We start from the raw sequence: 17,833 nt of genomic DNA, 5'->3' as shown, positions 1-17,833 counted from the left end.
ACATTACTTTTCAGGCCAGTTTTGCCAGCAGTACAGGTCTTTTTCCCACAGTCTAAGGAATCAACACATTTTCAAATCACTCCTGCTTATGGTATTGAATATCAGAAAAAGATTGCCTTCCATTCAGCAGCTGTTTTGGGACACTGAGAGAAGAGGCAAGCAGTCTAAACTTAGCAAAACATGAAGAAAGGCTCCGATACATTTAAAAACTAGTCACAGGGATTGGAACAGGAAACGAGAGGTCTGCAAGGGGTGAGTACAGAATGTTTCAGGGCCGCAGCATCCTTCCACAGGCCCAGTCTCTCATGGTGGCAGAGGGACCACTAGACACTACTCTACTCCTATGGATTCTTGGGAAAACATAGGGATGTGTCCTTATTTTCCCAGGAAAATCGGCAGTATCTCCTGATTTCCACACCTTCAGCCTTTCGTGAATGCCCTGGCATGTCTGTGCTGCTGGTGGGGAGTGAGCAGCTCCAAAAATAAACCAAGCAGTTTGGTGTGTTAAGAGGAAACCCAAGGGAGGGAATAGCAATAGGAGACGAGGATTTGCTCCTCAAAAAGAGGATCTGCTGAAATAAGTTTGCCCTGAAGCACTGAAAGGAGAAGCCTTTGTTTCCTACAGGCTTGTGCTATTTAATCCCACCCCCATGCATCCCTAGCAATAGCTCCAACCTCCTCCTGCTCATCCTGTGTTCCTTGCCTCATCTGTAGGGACTGAACCAAAACCCCAGAGCTTTTCTGAAATGAGGGCAAGGGCCTGGACCCCAGTTCCAGTGGTTTTCTCTGTCTATCAGACTTGGGTGCCATAGGCCAGCAGGACAGTGAGCCTTCACCGGAGAAGGCTGGAAGTCCAGCAGACCATGAGAAGGAGACCTACAGGAAAAGAGATGAGGAAGCCAAACTCAGCAGATACCAGCACTCAGGTTGGGTCATGCAGCACATCTACCCTGGCTAAATGTTTCCAACGATATCCCTGGGCAAGGGATCAAAGCCGGGCACCTTGTCCCCATGCTATCTGACTCCTGGTTCCCACCTGGCCCCCACAGAGCCACAAAAAAAGACTTAGTGCCATCAGGTAAGCAAAGAGCCATGACTGCTAGGCTTCTAACAAAGACAAACTGCCTCTCTCCTTTCTCCCAGATTGCAAGCAGATGTGTGCTTAAATTACCTGCTGCTGACTGTGATGCTTAGCGAAGCGCTGTGGTCTAGGAGCAGAACGAAGAAAAAATGTGTGAATCGAGGCAAGGGAGGATTAGCAAGAATTCAGCTGGCTCTGGGAGGGCAGAATGTCGTCATTGCAGAAAACAAATGTCACTTCCATCGCAAGACAAGCATTCGTGACAACCAGCACAAGGGAAACCCTCACTTTGCTGAAGTCAGGGATGAGATTAATAAAGTTCAGGGAAGGGGTGCAGGGCTGAGTCTGGGCTCCCCAAAGGGAATCACTCCCAGTCCACAGCATGCTACAGGAGCAGCCCTGCTATACGGCCTTGGCTTCTTCTTCCAAAGAACTTATTCAGACCTGTGTACCCAACTGCCTGCACGGCTGGTCCACCCTGCCTCCAGACTGCTTTGAACTTCCTGACCTGGCTCCTGCCAGTGGTGGCTCCTGTGGTGGGCTGCATGTCTTCATCCTTTTTCTTGAGTCTCCCCTAGAGATGCCACGGGAACGCAGCAGCAGCCCCTGGGCCCAGGAGGGCACAGGCACCCAGGCCCCATCTTGGGGGTACTAAGAACAATGCTAATAGAGCAAAGGCCTGGAGAAATGTACCCACATCATGCTGGTACTGTGATGCATGAGTAAAATGGGCTCTGCACCACCTCTGCCCCTACTCAGAGCCTGCTTGCACTCATACTAGCAGCAGCTATACCCTCATGGGATGCTGCCCAAAGTCTGCAGATTCAGCATGCATCTTTGTAGCAAGGGCAGGACTCCAAGAAAGGCCTCCTTAGAGAGCTAGGATGTGGGTGCAGCCCAGGAGAGCCCAGACACTTCTGTGAGGGCAGGAGATGGCTGCAAGGATCCCTGGTCTTTAGAAGAGCATCCAAGGAGATGTCCCATCTCCCAGCAACGCCCTGCACGGCAGGACAGCATTTTGCAGACTGAGCCACAGAAATCAAGCCCAACCTGCTCCCCTTCCCCCTCGCTGCTCCTGGCTTGCTCTCTGCTGAGCCCTCGCGGGTCACACGTGGCGTCCCACTTCCCGGCACAGCTCCGCTGGCTGGAGCAAAGAGCAGAGTCAGACCCCAAATTGCAGATTAGTGCGTTGGGTTCATGCACGGGAAACAAAAGATCGGAAATCTCTGAAGTGCACAGCTGGAATCCACACCCCGACCATGTTTTTGTGAGATATCACGTACATTTTTAAAAGCTATCTAGAGAGGGTTCTGCTTTAAAACAGCCTGGCAGCTGCTGCACTGACACCATCGCCTGTCACGCTGACCAGGACCTTCAACTGTTCCCTGTCCCCCACAGGCCGTGCTCATCTGTAGCCTTTAGCCTTAGGTTATGAAATGACTCAAAGAAAGGATTAAATGTCCTCCTCTGCATTCATTCAACACCAGCTGTGGAGGGAGGGTGGGAAAGGAAGGACATGTGACCCAGAAAAATCACTGTGGGATACTACCTGCCAACACCCTGAAATGGTGGTCCCCAGAAACCCTGGGATTCCTCTCCCTGTCGTGTGTATGGCCTCACAAGGTCACTGCAAGGGGAATGCCCATGGGCAGCCATAAGATACTTGCATGGCAGCATGAGGAACGTGGACTGTGAAAGCACTGGTCTCTCTCTCATACTGCTAATGAGTAGTTTCTTCTCCCTTTGAAGATTTTGCAACAGCAGCTATATGATGGGATGCTAAACTATGAGGCCATTCTTTGCCTTTTTCCACGTTCCAGGCTTCCAGGCTAAAAGTGATCCAAGGTAAGACTGAATGTCTTTGTGAGATACTTAGGTATTCTTTTCCTCAACACCACTGATCTCCAAGAAGTCCTCCCACATGCTGAAGGAGCCTAGGTGAGGGTGTAATTCTCCTTAGGGCTTTGTGTCTTCCTCATTGACTCTTCTTCCCATATCTTACACTGTCTGAGTTGCAAGCTGACCCCTCAGCTTATCTCTGCAGGATGTTTGCTTCAGAGCTGCTCCTCTGTGAGCACTTCCTGCCTGCACTGCCAGCCATAAATGACTGGTCAGCCCTGCCTATGCTTGCTGCTTCCCAGGACTCTTGCGTCCCAAAGCATCCTCCATGGTAATTTTGCAGCAAGCATTCCACTCAGGAAAACGTGGTTTGCTCCATTGAAACTGACTGACCTCAGAAAAGCAGCAGCTCCTCCATCCTCCCTGACCACTTCTTTTGGTCAAGGAGAATTGACATGAGACATTGCATTTCAAATCTAAATAATTACTTTAAAATCCAGTATGAAATTAAATTCCAACTCAGTGGCATGCCACAACGAGCCTCCCCAGAAAAGGAATAATGTGGGAGCCTCTCTAGTGGCAGTCCCTTAGGGACTGCAGAGAAGGTGCAATATGTTAGTGCCAGAACTCAGCAGAAATGGTGCTCTATGCACTCGCCATGATGGGACATGGAGCAGGACACCACACCCCATTTGGAAAAACAGTTTCCCATCCATACAATAAACATTAGAGCAGCAATATTCAGAAGTACAGCCACAGGCTCACCTCAACATGGGGAAGAGCCAAGCCAATCCAACCTGGGACAGCAAAACTGTGAGCAAAATCCCCTTCTAGCAAATGCAGGGCCGACAGTGAGATGCTGAAAGAAAGTGAGTCATTGAACGAAGGCATCTACTTTTTCCAGCACATGTGTGGAGTTATTCTCACCTGAAATCAGTTTTTGGACAGCTAGTGAGAACATGCTGTTTCAAGTCAAACATGCCTCGGTCACTGTCCCAGGCAGGGAGTTATCTCAGGCTTTATTAATGGGGAAAGCCACCGCACTGACCCTCTTGCAGTGTTGAGGTGAGAGCGGTGGGGAAGGAGGAGAAGCAACACCTGCTCTGCTTCTCCCTAGGGAGATGATCAGAAAAAGAGGGAAAGAACACAGCCCACAGCCAGGGATGCCCAGTGTTGCCCAGACTGCTCCAAGCCCAGGCTGCCCTCCCTCTCACACCTAAGATGGGAAACCCATTAAACACTGCAAGCAACAAACCCTCTGCTGCTGCTCCCTGGAGGCACTTTCATGGTCAACTTGAGGAAATTGTTCCTGATATCCAGCCTAAATTTCCCTTTGTTGATTTTCAGTTGAGCAGCGGAAAGGTGGGAGCTTTAATGAGACAAGTGGGGCCACTGGAGGGGAAGGAGCCGTCAGTTTGAGCGAGGCAATGCACAGAGCTGTGGTTTAAGTGAAACAGCTATTGCAAAAAGCCCAGAATCCTACAAACTTGGGATGGAAAATGTCTATTAACTTTCCCAATGGGCTAACATGAGATTGTTCCCCCATTTTCTAATGCTTCTCCCAGTCCAGCTATTTGATTGGGACCAGAGCTCTGCAAAATATGAAGGGTTCATTCTGTTCTTTTCTCTTCTTTTTTTTTTTTTTTTTTTTTTTGGTTAGGAATTACTGCATGTGGAAAAAAGTGTTGGACTTTATGGCCAGATTTTCTTGTTTCATCCAAGGGCAAAGTTTTGCTGTTTTGCCTCCTCACTCAGCTTCTTCTGCTCTGCAAACCATGTCCCCACCACCGTCCTGAACTCTTGTGCTGTATGAGTCAGGGCATGATGTGCACAGGACCAAGTTACTACCAACTTGTGCTTGAAAATAAGAGCTTTTGGTGGTGAGAAATGCAACACAAAACTGCAAACGACTGCTTTCTGAGATACAGCTGCTGCTCAGCAAGGCATCACCCACCTCATGCGCTTCCTCATGAGCCCAGCATGATGCTGCACAGTAAACAGGCACTGGGAGAAGTTCACTGGACGTGAACCCAATGTCATCACTCACTATTTTTTCCACCTCTAATTGAGGAAAAGGCTTTTCATCAGCAGGTAAGACAATGCAGTGCTCACGGGAACATGCCTGAGATGTGCAGATGTGTGAGCAAGGGGTATATAAAGGAATGATGGTGCAGCCAAGTAGGTTCAGCATGACATCTGTTGCTTCCAGCAACTGGGATCATCAGGACCTAAAAATCCAGCTTAAGAGATGTGATTCAGCAAGCAGAGGAACAATGGTTGAGTCCAGGAACACTGGGCCCCTCTGCCTCACTCACCCGCACAGCATTAGCACTGTACAACCTTGAATCCCAAACCCAAGCTGGCTGCTTTTGGGGGGGAACAAAACTCCCAGGCTGTCCTGCACCACCGTGAGCAGGGGTTTGCCCAATGCAGTCACAGACCCCCACGCAGGATTACAGAAATAGAGGCATCAAAAGAGCGAGACCTTGCAGGGCTGGGCTAACTAACTCACCCCAATTTGCCTTAATTGCATGGCAGTAGAAAGGTGCTTTTCCACTCCGCTTTTACAGGCTTGTAAAGGCGAAGTGGCTGCATGCTCTCTAGAAATCTCAGGCTCTGTTTTCCTGGGGAGCTGCTACCCATAAGGTTTTACCAGCAGAAAGGAGAGCAGGGTGGTTTTGGTGGAGCTCAGTGAGAGGCTTAGGTGGGCAGGAGCCCTTCCTTGCACCCATGTTGGGTCAGAGCAGTGCACTGCCTCCCCAAAATCAGGACCCAACTTCCCATGCACAGAAGGGCAGAGGGGTTGGCACAGGCAGCCACAGGCATGCACTCCCTGACACTAACACCAGGTTTTGGAAGCTTGTCAGGCAACACATTAACCTGCTGAGCAGGCAGCCCTGGAGTTTCCTCTCTGTTGCCCTCACAGTGCTCTTTGGCGTCACAGCAACACCCTTGCAGGATAAAGGTTCAGCACACACCGGCTGCAAAAACTTCAACAAGAGAGATCCACACCAAAACATTAAAGGAAACCTACCTCACCCCTTCTGGTTTTAGCAGCAGGACAAACCTGAGTGAAGGCAAATGAAATTGAGATTTTCCCCATCTACTTCCTAAACATCAGGCGAGGGAGCACATTGCACGGTACATTGCAAGTTTGGGATGTGGCAAGACACCAACTGCATTTTATGTGTTGCAAAACCACCTCCTCTGTGGCAGCTGAGATTTCAAAGCATACGCTCCAACCTTGGTAATACTTTTTACATACTGAGTCACTGCTGACACTGGAAATAACAGGGGGAAAGGGCTGGCATTTCAAAGATTTTAATGCATGCCTGGATCTGCTAAGAACTGGGACAGCCCCAGCTGCCAGCCCGGCCCTCTAGCCCTCTGCCACTCTATTATGGGCACAAGGCAGTGAGATTGAAATGATCTGAGACAATGTAAAACAGTGGCACATCAGAGTAGGCAGGAGGAGGATGAGGATTCAAAGAAGGATGAGGCACAGCCCTCTGGCATGTGGGTAGCCCTAAGAGTGATGAGCACTTAAGTGATTCCCCATTTTTCACTAGCCACCTCCAATGAAGGAAGGCTGTAACAGAACAGCCCTTCTTTTTTTCCTTCTGGAAACAATCAGGACAGGTTCATGTTCTTTGCCTGTGAAACGAAACATCTCAAAAACAAGGGGAGAGGAGAGAGGAGACTCGGCAGAGAGCTTTTTCACTGGAGAGAGCAAAGATAAATGGGCAGATGAATAGGAGAAGAGAGGAATCCTTCTCATACACGACATCCTACCCCATCTGGTCCCTTCAGGCTGACCCTCAGCCAGAAGGTCAACCCCCCTGGGACACTTTACCAGATACATGATTTGATTTCCCAACTCTCTCCCTTCTCCCAGCAAGGGAATAGCCCCAATTTGCTAAATAAAACACTCCTTGAAGGCTCCTTGCAATAACATTTGCACAGAAAATCGACATTCTTCCTCCTCCCATCAGCCCTGACACTGTTTGTTTGTGAGTTAATAACTTGAACGCTTGGCTGAGCTATTGATCCCTTCTCAGAATGATCATTCTTTTGTCCAAAATACACCAAAAATAAAGGTATGATTTTGCAATGGCAAAATGAACTCTATGCTTGCATGTGGCCCCACTGGCATTGGAGGCAGACTCATGTCCATCGCAAATGCTTGCAGTATCTTCTGCAGACACAATTTACAAGGTTGGATTTATTTCTCTCCATTGTCAAGGAAGAGAGGTTGCAGCTTGCAGGCAGAAAGTGAGATTTTATGACCCAAAAGTATCATTTAGCTTTAAATATTCATCACCCAAACAGGGCTCTGTAGAAGGCTAGCTGGTGCACACAGGTGCCTATGCTAGAGATGTCCAGCAGCAGCGGTGTGTGGGTACCATCACCTTTAGTTATAGGAAAAACTGTGTTTCAGAGCCCCAGCTCCCCAGCTGAAGAAGAGAGGGTAATGCCAGATCAGTCCCTCCATCCAGGATGTGGTGCTCTTTGGGCTTTTGTTATATTAGACAGGACCTGGCATTCCAAAAGCAGAGGAAACCTCCAGGTTTCATCCACTCCCTCCTGCCAGCACTTGCTTGGAAATAGATCCTCCTCCAACACCAGCCCTTACAAAACCTGACTAAAGGAGACAATTAAGGTCTCTGCAATGCCCTCATTCTCCTTAACCACTCCTGTACCAGCAGGGCATCCCCACCTCTCCCAGGGGAATCCTCACTCATGCCCATGTTTTCCTTGGCAACCTGCTTGTATGGCTCTGGCTAATTGTTCTTCAGACTGCTCCTTTAAAGAGAGATTTTCATGGCAAACAATCAATTTTTCCCAAGTTGCAATTTCTTTTTTTTTTTTCCTTCAAAGCCTTTGATGTCTGGGAAAGTAACAGGCAACCTCAACACACGGCTGAGCATCAGGCGAGGGCTGGGAAGCACTAAGCGGAAATGCATTTAGCTGTCTGGGTCAAAAACCATTTCCTTTGTTAAATGATTATTATTGTTCCAAGAGGATTTCAGTGGGAATTGAGGGTGCTTAGATAGATGGATTCACAGGTTTGCTGAGCTTCTATAAGGGTCTCTATATCCTCCACCATAATTCTACATCATAACTTCCAACACCAATAACTCTTCTATGACTCCCAACAGATATTCCTGTGCCTTCCAAAGCAATAACTTCTCAATGAACTCCAGACCTGCCAAATCGACTGTTTTCCCCCTGTGGACGCCTGCTTTTTGGCCCTTCTCACTGCCCCCCTGGGAATCTTGACCCATTTACCTCTCCTTCTGGTTCCAAGCCCAGCGCAAGGGGAGATGAGATCAGAAAGCGATCTGCCTCGGACGTCAACAAATAGCTCTGGCACTAAAAGCTTTCAGTCATCTCCCATTTTCCTGACTGCTCTCAGCAGTCGAGGATCCAGATCTGGACCTGCTTGCACTTCTGAGCAAACCTTCTCTCACCAAACGCTGCCCTTTCTCACAAAACTCATTTCTTCCCACCCATACCTCAAAATTGCTATGAGTGTGTCGCAGGTCTCCCCTGGAGAAATTATTTAGGTTATTCACTGGGGCTAAAGAACAAACACTTAAATAAGAAATAAATTGTTTTACATTTCTTGGGTTGCCAAGCCTCCCAGTTCAGCCGTAAGAGCATTGTGCCAGGCACAGAGGCACAGAGCTGCTACCTCTCCATGCACTTGATCTTAACGATGTGTTAATTAAGCTAAGGTTAGAGCTGCTCATTACCTTATTATTTTTGGTTCTATCACAGTAATGCTGAGTGGTCTCAATCAGGAACAGACTTTTTTTCCCCCTCTCTCCTTTTAAGTCACAAATTATTTCAAGATCTGGTAAAAATAAATGCATACAAGCAGGCTCTGCCCTTTTTCAGGGGATTTTGCTTTGCACAGGAAGAAAGGTTTCAACAGTATGTTTGAATCAAAAATGAACATATGCAAGAAGGGAAGAATGATGTGCATCAAAAGTTACCCTTTTTTGTTGTTGTTGTTGAAAAAGGATTTTTTTGAACAAAGAAAAATCCCAGAAGATTAATCTTACAGCACTGGGTGCTGTGTACAATCAGTTTGTGCTACAGAATGAATATTGAGCAAGGTACAAAGCTGCCCAAAGGAGGACAGAGGAAGGATTTGAATCCACTTTTGGGCTCTCCTTTTGGTATTCCACTCGCTGACCTGCAAACTGCTCCAGCTGCTGGGGCCAAACGTGGCCAGCCACCTCTCAGGTCATCCCCATCCCACGAGCACAAGGAAAGCAAGCACTGCTTCTGAGCCTGAATAAGTAACCAAGCTTTAAAAGAAGACACTAAATTTGCTGGAGAGCATGTTGAAGAAGCATGCCCTGGTGTAGGTCTCCCCGTGACAGGATGCCTTCAGGTGTGTGCAATGAGTTCTCATCAGTCCCATGAAGAGCTGCCACAGGCGCAGCCCTTACCTGTCCTGGGGACTGGGTACTAGGGGGACCAGGAGCACTGCAAACCATCCTAGTCGGAAATCCAGTGAAGGCCAGGAGGGATAGACAGATGGGGAATGCCATAGAGGAAATCTGGGCAGGTTCTCTTGACACTGGAAGAGATGCTGGTGCTCATTCTCAGGGGGTGATGCTGCTGCCCTGGGAAACTGGAACTCCCCACCTCCACTCACTCCTAGGAAGGGGGAAGTAAGCCACAAAATCCTAGAACTGCAGAACCTTAAGTTTCAAAAAGACCCCTTATATCACCAAGTCCAACAATCTCTCATTGTCCTAATGTAAGAGGATCCAGTGCTTCTAACACTTCTAACCTCTGACTACTGTAGCTGCCAGCTTCTCCTTATGGGTATACTTAGATGTCAGCATAGGAATCCCACTAGGAAGACAGGCTTGCATCACATCCCCCAGCTGCACTCTAGTGCCCTGCAAATGACCTGGCTTTTGAAAGATGCCATCACATTCATACTATCCAATTACTAGGAAACAATTAAGCCCATGATGGACCTCAAGACCACCACGAGAAAATGCGAAAGTAAGCCACCTGTTCCCCCAGAGCCTAGTTTCTGCAAAGGATTTGCAACCCAACTTTATGTCCTTTGTCAAACAGGAGTCAGGACTCCTCTTCCCTGGTTGTCAATCAAATGCAGGCTATGCCATTTCTGGCTGCTTCTGAAAACCACTCAAAAATGCCATTAAGAAACAAAACCTCTAGAAAATGTTAGTGTTTCCCCGCTCTGTGCTGAAATCATCACTGCCCTTTGCATTTGGTGTAGCTACATTCATGAGGAAGGAGCTGATTCTGTCCCACAATTTAACCCTTGACTTCAGAAAACCTCCAAAAGGGAAAAAAAAAAAGCACCCTTTCTGAGGGGTAGCCCACAGGAAAAAGACTTAAGAGATGATCAGCAATGCTTAAGTGGATAACAGAGCAGAAATGGCTCCAGCAACTGGGGCAAGAGAGGACTTTTCTAGGGAGGGTGGTGTCTCCTAAAGCAGCAAGTCCCGTCGGCTCTAGTTTTCCAAAGAGGTCTCATAGCATAAAGCGATGCAGGCAGACACACAGCAACTTACTTGGAGGCTCTGGCATCCAGGCTTCAAGCAGGAAGGCGCTGCACAACTGCACTAATTATCTGCTGAACATCTGTCTCTCCCCTACTATCGCGGGGCCGGAGGAGTCCTCCTGCATAGCCAAGGATTAGCACTGGAAAAGATTTTGTTGACTGTGTGATTTTGTACAGGAGGGGGAGAGAAAAAATCCTACAGATTCCTTCAAAGGAGGGGTGCTTCAGGGAGAATCTCTTGGATGAAGGAGACAAATTTGTACTCTAAATCAGAGACCTTGCTGGAGCAAGAAACAGGCCCTTACCGTGATGTGGGCTGAGGGATTTAGTCCTTAGCTCCAAATTCGAGGGAGCAGGAGCTTTGCCCCTGTGGTCCCACACACTGCAAGCAACATCAGGGCATCTGTTACAATCCAGAGGGTTCTGGATTGTAATCTTCCTCCCTTCAAAATCCCTTTCATATCTCCCTACAGCCAAAAACAAGACCGCAGAAGATTAATGACATGAAACCGCAGAGGCTCAGAGGGAACAGTGCATGGTTGGGCTCCCCTTGATCTCTCCATCCACACTAGGTGAATTGCAATCCTTGTTGGAAGCTGGAGCTGCCCTTCAACAAAGCCGCTGGGTTTCAGTAGGAGCAGAGCCTGGGGCAGGCAGGATAAGCCCCCGGGGTGGGGAGAGCTTGTGCAGGGCTCCTGTGGCAGGCACACAGCCTGCTCCACTGGCAGCAGAGGTTAACTACCAGAGACCAGTCTGTTGGGGGTTTTCCAGGGACTGCTTCACTGCCCTTGGACAAAGGGGAATTCCTGAGTTCACCAGTGGCTCCAAAATTTAATAATAAAAAAAATAAGACTTTCACTTGTGGTGTGGTACCCAGGGGAATGTGTGCATCCTTCTTGCTGTCCTGGCCAGGATGCAGTTCTCCCAAAACCCCTCTATATCTAGGGAGAGAGGCAGCAGCACAAAGGACCCAGGACAGGCTGCCGGTATAAATCACCCCCTAATAAACTGAGGATCCTTTTTTTCTGAAGAGGCAAGGGAGGGGATATGGAACTGCAGGCAATGGAAATGGGTGGAGGGAATACATTCTTAATCTTCTAATCTTCAGTCTGCATCCCCCCAAACTCAAGAGGAAAAAACTGCCCAACTTTGTGTGACATCCACTACCCATGTTGATGAGGTTTGTGGAAATATGAACAAAAAGCCTGAGAGAAGCCTAAAAACCAAACCTGTGGAGAAGAGAAGCGAATTCCCCACCGTTTAATTAGTACAAATGTCTTGTGAGCTGGGAATTTTTTTTTCCTTTCAAGGCCATCAGGGGCCAGAAACTTGCACAATAACACAAACAAAACGTCCCTTAAAATCAACTGGTGCTTTTGGCCAAGCAGAAACGGTTGGGATTTCCAAATATGGCCCATGGGAACAACAGCCCAGGCATTCTCGGGAAGCATCTCAGAGCCTAAACTGTCTCCCAAGAATAAAACCCTCCAGTCCAGCATGACAAAAGAGCCCTTGCACGACAGTCGCTATCACACAAGCGCGCAAATTAAGCAATCAATCAAACGAGCAATACCTGGGAAAAGAGTGGTGCACAGTGCAAGTTGCACCAGCAGCAGGAGGACAGGGCTGAGCTGTGGTTGCCTCACATCACACGTGGGCTATTTTATCGCTTCTCCACCAACACCACAGCAAGTGGGGGTTTCTTTTCGGTTTTGGCTTTTTAATCCAAGTTTGGGAAGCAGGACCCTTTCTTGGAGAGAATACAGGTATCCAGCAAGAGCATTTGTTTTGGACTCGGACACTACATAAATCAAGGGATATTCCGTGGGGATGTGACAGAGCAAAAAATTAAATGTAAAATTTGCCAGACAGCAAGAAACGAGCTAGAAATTGCTGCCGTCTCTCCTGGGTCAGGGAGGGAATCCTGTCTCAAAGGCTTGGGATTGCGTGTGTGCCGCCAGCTTCACATAATGACGTTGCCTGAGGCAAAAAGAGAAGGAAGACTTTTTAAAAATCACCCATGACTTACTGTCTTCCATCTCTTTTAATTGCTTCAAAGGACATGGCCACTGCCCATCCATGGACTGAAACACCAGGATGTGATTTTTGGAGCCCAGCTGTGCCACACCGAGAGCACGGCTGAGCAGCTGCTCAGCACCCAGAGGCCCAGATATGTTTGCAAACAGATCGGGCAAACGGCTGCATGTTTGTAAGTGTATTTTAAAAATCAGATCCTGTTGGCAGGCAACTCTCAGACAGCAAGCGGGGCCAAATCCCATGAATAAATTGCTTGGAGCGAGTAGTTTGACGCGCCATTATTCATAACTAATGCAGTCCTAGTAAACAGAAAATGGAGGCCAAATCTGCCTGTATAGACACCAATGACCTCATCTATTTTCACCCTATTTACTGAGCAAAATAGGAGCAGAAGAGAGTTACCACCATCCTCTAAAAGGGGAAATGGAAGTTTTGGAGAAACAGTAGTCCCAACGGTTCCAGAGTGCAGTGGGAGTGTGGTGAGCAGGGACTCAAACTGAACTCAGAGTCAGGGCAGAAATTTGGTCCTACTGGTGCAAAGAAATAAATAAAGCCAACCAAGTCCCTCTCCCATTTCTAAGCAGCTCTTGCTCAGGGTTATGAAAAGCACGGTTTGCCTGAGCCAAGAAGAAAGCTGGAGCCAGCAGAAGGGGGCACAGGACCCACACAGCCCTCCTCTCGTTTCCCAGCCAGTATTTCAAAGCAGGTTATATAGAGTTTTTTGGGAGCAGGAAAGCTGCAGTGCACTTCCCAACCTCTCCATAGTGAATTTCTAAGCAAAACAAACAAAATAAATGAGGGAAGTGAAAAGGGAGCAACAGGCTGCTCCTCCACCCAGCACAGCAACTGCAGGGCTGCTCAATTCAACCATCGAACAGTTGGTTAAAGCAAGTACAAGACACAACCCTCATGGTGTTTTCATTCAGACAAAAAAAAACATCAGAAGTCACTGCCAGGGCATACTGCACAAACAAAACACCCATCCTGATTGCAGATGGGAAGGGACCTTTGTGAAGCGCAGGTCTGCTAACGCTCTTGCAGCCGCCAGAGCAGCAGCTGCTTCCAAGAAGCCGTAAGGCTACAAACCAGAGCAGACGTGCTATTTCTGCCACATTTCCCATGTTCTTTAAGAATTACATTTGTTTCAATTTGGGCAACACATAGGAAAATTGTGAACACGGCTGTGATCAGTCTTCTCTTGCTTCCTTTCCCAAATAATGCAAATTTCAAAGGCATTTTATTTGCAAGTTGCTTTCACCTTGAAGAGGCCAGCTCAGCACCTCCAGAAAACCAGAGCCACTGGCCTGAAGACTGCCACATTCATCTCAAATAAGAAGAGAAATACTTCTGTAAATGATAAAGAAAATTTATTACGCTGCTTACAAGTTTCAGCCCATTAAAAAAATTGCCCTGATTTGAATCATTGACTTTTAAAAATAAATACTACTCTTTCATCAATAAGCTTAAAATACAAACTAACCACAAAACTCTTTGGAAAAAAAAGAAACATAAAAATGATATCTTTACACATTAATAATGTTTATTGATCTAACTGCAAGCATATGTCCGCATCCATAATCTTACCATATCACACATCAATAATACTTTACACTTTTTTCATATTAAACTACGCTATTCCCATGAAACCAAAGTCCTAAGTATTACCCTAAAAAGGCCCTTGACATTTGAATGCAGAATGGTTGCGTTTCGAAGTAGTAACACTAAGAGCACATTTAGTTGCTCAGACTGGCATTAACCATTCATAAAGTGAACGGGGCAGAGTTGTGGGCGTGACAGAAAACAGAAACACTTTTAATTCTACCAAAACCACAGGAGTTTTTTCTGCCTCCTTTTGCTATCACCTTCTTCAGCATCTCAGCCCCTGAATTTACTAAGCAGCGAAAGCAGCTTGGACCAAGAGCGGCACTGCCAACTCTCTGTGCCCCTTTGTTTTGGACGAGCCTTAGCATATAATCTGTTTATTAATGCTTTGAAGAGGGGCTGAGCAGCGAGGAGGAAAAACTGGCAGATGATAATATTATTTAGGCTAATCAAGAATATGATGGATAGGGGAGACCATCAAAGTGAACGGCAGTGCCAGGCAGTAAGGAAGCACGGCATGATGATAAATGCAATGCACCGCATGCTGAAAGGGAGATTTTGAACTAATCACACACATTGCTGAAGCCTAAATTAGCTGAAAACAGCCAGCAAAGTGATGTCAGCCTTTGTTCTGTGGCCACAGCTAAAATGGCAAACAAAATATGAGGTGATATTTAAAGACCCAGGATTATAAAATATGTGATGTTGTAAATAAACAATATGCCCTGACCCGTAATGTTTGGATTTATCCTGGATATCCTGCATAAAGAAAAGTCAGAGGAAAAGAGTATCTGTTCAGACATGGGCAATAAAAGCAATGAGATGTAGAGAAAGAGTAGAGCTTGAGACTTTAATTTACAAAGGAGGCGGATAAACAGGAAGAGAAAGGAGGTGCAGGAGCAACAGAAGGGAGCTGACAAATGTTCCTTGAATATGGCAGGGGTAGGACAGTCCACAAAACCAAAAGGGAGACTTCAAGCTACTTTATTTACACACATAGCACCTGGTGCGCAGCCAGGTCTTGGGCTATGCCACATCCAAGCATCCCGTGGACCCATGATCAGGGTGAGTTGAGAACTCAAATTAAATGCTTTGATGGGCGGGTGAAGGAAGGGTCATGTAGGTAAAAGGGCACCAAGGTCAAGGGAAACACCAACACAGTCAGCACGAGGTCTAATGGACGAGACCTGTATTTGGAGAGAAAAATGCAACCTGCTCCCCATGGCAAAGTGCTCCTGGATGGGCAGAGGCAAGAGCCAACCCATGCCCTGCAGCAGGCAGGCTCTCATGGGCACCTCTTAGGCATATTCAGGCATTTATTGAGTTGGGCTCTCTCTCCTCTTGTGTCTCACTCAACCCTTGATGAGGAGCACCGCTTCCAGCACATCATTAGGAACACCAGGTCCATGTGGCTCTTCAGGGCAGCTGCTGCTCACAGTGAGGTAACTGAAGTAGAGCCCCTACCTTTCCCAACACCACTGGGATGCTCCTCAACACTGTCCTCCCCACGTCCAACAGCTGCATCCTAAAACCACAGTTGCCCAGGGGCAGATGGGCAGACACAAATCCTTGCATGTCTCTCCATCTTTCCCCTCCCTGTTTTCTGAGGTCCGGTGATTTCCCAGCTGATGAACACATTACCACCTCATTCAGCAACACCTCGGAGGCGCTCACGTTTCAGGCCCCGGCGAGAAAAAGATGAAGTATGAAAATCCCTTTCCTTTCCAATCCAGTCCTCCCAGCATTGGCCAAGGAGCAAACACAAAACGCCTCGGAAAAGACACAAAAAACACCGGACGTGAGAGGCCGTGCCGAAGTCGCACCATATGCAGGTGTCAGGGAGAAAGGTCTCCCGTCTCCCACGCCAGGCTGCTATCTCCATCCCACAAAGCCTTCCCATGAGGGGTTAATAGCTGAAGAGGATTCTTTCCCTCCACTGGCTTGTCGATGAACTGGACCAGATGGAGAAGGGGGAGGATTTGCCTAGCCATGCCTATCAGCACCAATGGGTATCTGGAGATGATACTTAGTCTTGAGCCTTCAAATACATCCATGCTGACATGGAGAGCTGCACACAGAGAGCCCCTACCAAAATATCATCTCACCATTCAGCCACAAGTGTCATTGGGGAAAACCCCTCTCCCTGCCCGTGGAGCTACAGCAAAGGGAAAAGGCATCAGGTCAGGACAGGAGTTAAACATTACCCCCCAAGACATCTCCTGGTGACATCCCTGTGGGCAAACAACTGGTTTGTTTGGGTTTTTTTCAGACATATTAAAACCAATAAGACACACTGCGAGTTTGTCCCGCTTCCGCAGGTAGTGGCTCTAGAGCCCCCATTCTGGGGTATTGTTTAGGAAAAGTGAGAAAAGCATCCACAGCAGTGACGGAGAAAATGTTGGTTGTGCTCCAGTATAAGGGAGCATGTCAGGCAACCTCCATCTTCTTCCAAGGTCCTTGGGAAAAGGCACCAAGTCAGCATCTCATGCCAATGATGCTTTGCAGGAAAGGTCGTAGTCTCTTCTCTGAACAGCTTTTCGGAAAGGGAAGGGGTTTACAGCAATTATGGCATTGTTCCTCCCTTCAACATCCTCACAACCCCAAACACAGCAAAAAAACCCCACAGCTCTGCTCCACACTGGTTTTTCACCCCATAAATAGAAATGGGCTGATCAGACCAAATTCATGCACGATTTTGTGGAAAGAGCAAAAAAAAAATGGGACAGAGGTTTGTTTAGTGGTGACAACCCAGTCCTGCCTCTTTGACATTTGCTCCGAACCAGTGAACTGCACAGCATTTGAACTTTTGTTCAGACAGATAGCCTGTGTATTTAGAAATCCTTGAAACTCATCCATCTGCAAAGACAGCAACTCTCGATAATGCAAAAGCTCTAGCCGGGATGCTGAGATCAGCAGATCTCTCTACAAATGATTCCTATTAAAGTAAAAAATTACAATGCAAGCTTCTATTTGACAATCCAAGCTTGACACAAAAAAAAAAAAAAAAAAAAAAAAAAAAAAAAAAAAAAAAAAAAAAAAAAAAAAAAAAAAAAAAAAAAAGGAACAAAAACCCCATAATATGGTTGTGCCAGCCAAATTTATAGACAACTGAGGAGCTCTGGGAAGGCATTGGAAGACCTGTTCTTCATTGCCCACCCGATGCCCAAATTCTCCCAGAGGAATGGACTCTCCATTGCACCCCGGACCATTCTGGTTCAGTCATCCTGATCGAGATCTGCTCAGCAATTCAACGCCTCTAGAGATGGAAACCCCAACCTACTTGGCTGGCAGTCAGTTTGGACATCCATCCATCCACCTTTTCCATGAGGATCATCTCTCCTGGCGCCCAGCCTGAACCTTCCACACTGTGTTTTACCCCCAAGGTTTACTGCCCCAGGGACACAAGGTCTGGATTCCTGGGGAGATTTTTGCACCTCTGAAAGCTTACAGCTTTTTGCAGTTTCCTCTTCTCCAGACTCAATACTTCCAAACCACAGTTTTTAGGATGTGGGACATGCTTAGGTCCCTGACTGCATTGTACACCATCAACATCAGGAAAAGAATGAGAAACTCCTCGCAGGTGATCGGTGCAGCCACACACCAGCACTGGTCCTGATCCCACCAGCAAGGACAAGAAGTCACAACTACCAGGACCAAAGAAAAAACGCAACCATCCTAAATAAGAGCCTGAAGACCACTTGAGGCTAGAGCAAACT

General features: G+C 47.4%; 1 protein-coding gene across 4 annotated transcripts in view; it reads right to left on the bottom strand.

Annotated features, from left to right (window-relative positions):
* CNTFR (ciliary neurotrophic factor receptor) overlaps positions 1 to 17,833 on the bottom strand; it is a 201,870-nt gene that overhangs the window by 101,077 nt on the left and 82,960 nt on the right. For 3 of the 4 annotated variants that reach the window (XM_027906233.1, XM_027906241.1, XM_027906225.1), the window contains one exon: positions 3,686 to 3,779. The exons of the other annotated variant lie outside the window; for it this stretch is intronic. In XM_027906233.1, coding sequence (XP_027762034.1) covers positions 3,686 to 3,779 — 94 coding nt within the window. The remainder of the gene's footprint in view (positions 1 to 3,685; positions 3,780 to 17,833) is intronic. 4 annotated transcript variants of the gene reach the window in all.

This window comes from Empidonax traillii, unplaced genomic scaffold (assembly GCF_003031625.1).
Source record: "Empidonax traillii isolate 1590-97213 ecotype Southwest subspecies unplaced genomic scaffold, ASM303162v1 scaffold26:size2357266, whole genome shotgun sequence".
NCBI classification, from domain to species: domain Eukaryota; kingdom Metazoa; phylum Chordata; class Aves; order Passeriformes; family Tyrannidae; genus Empidonax; species Empidonax traillii.
This window is presented reverse-complemented; position numbering and strand designations above follow the sequence as displayed.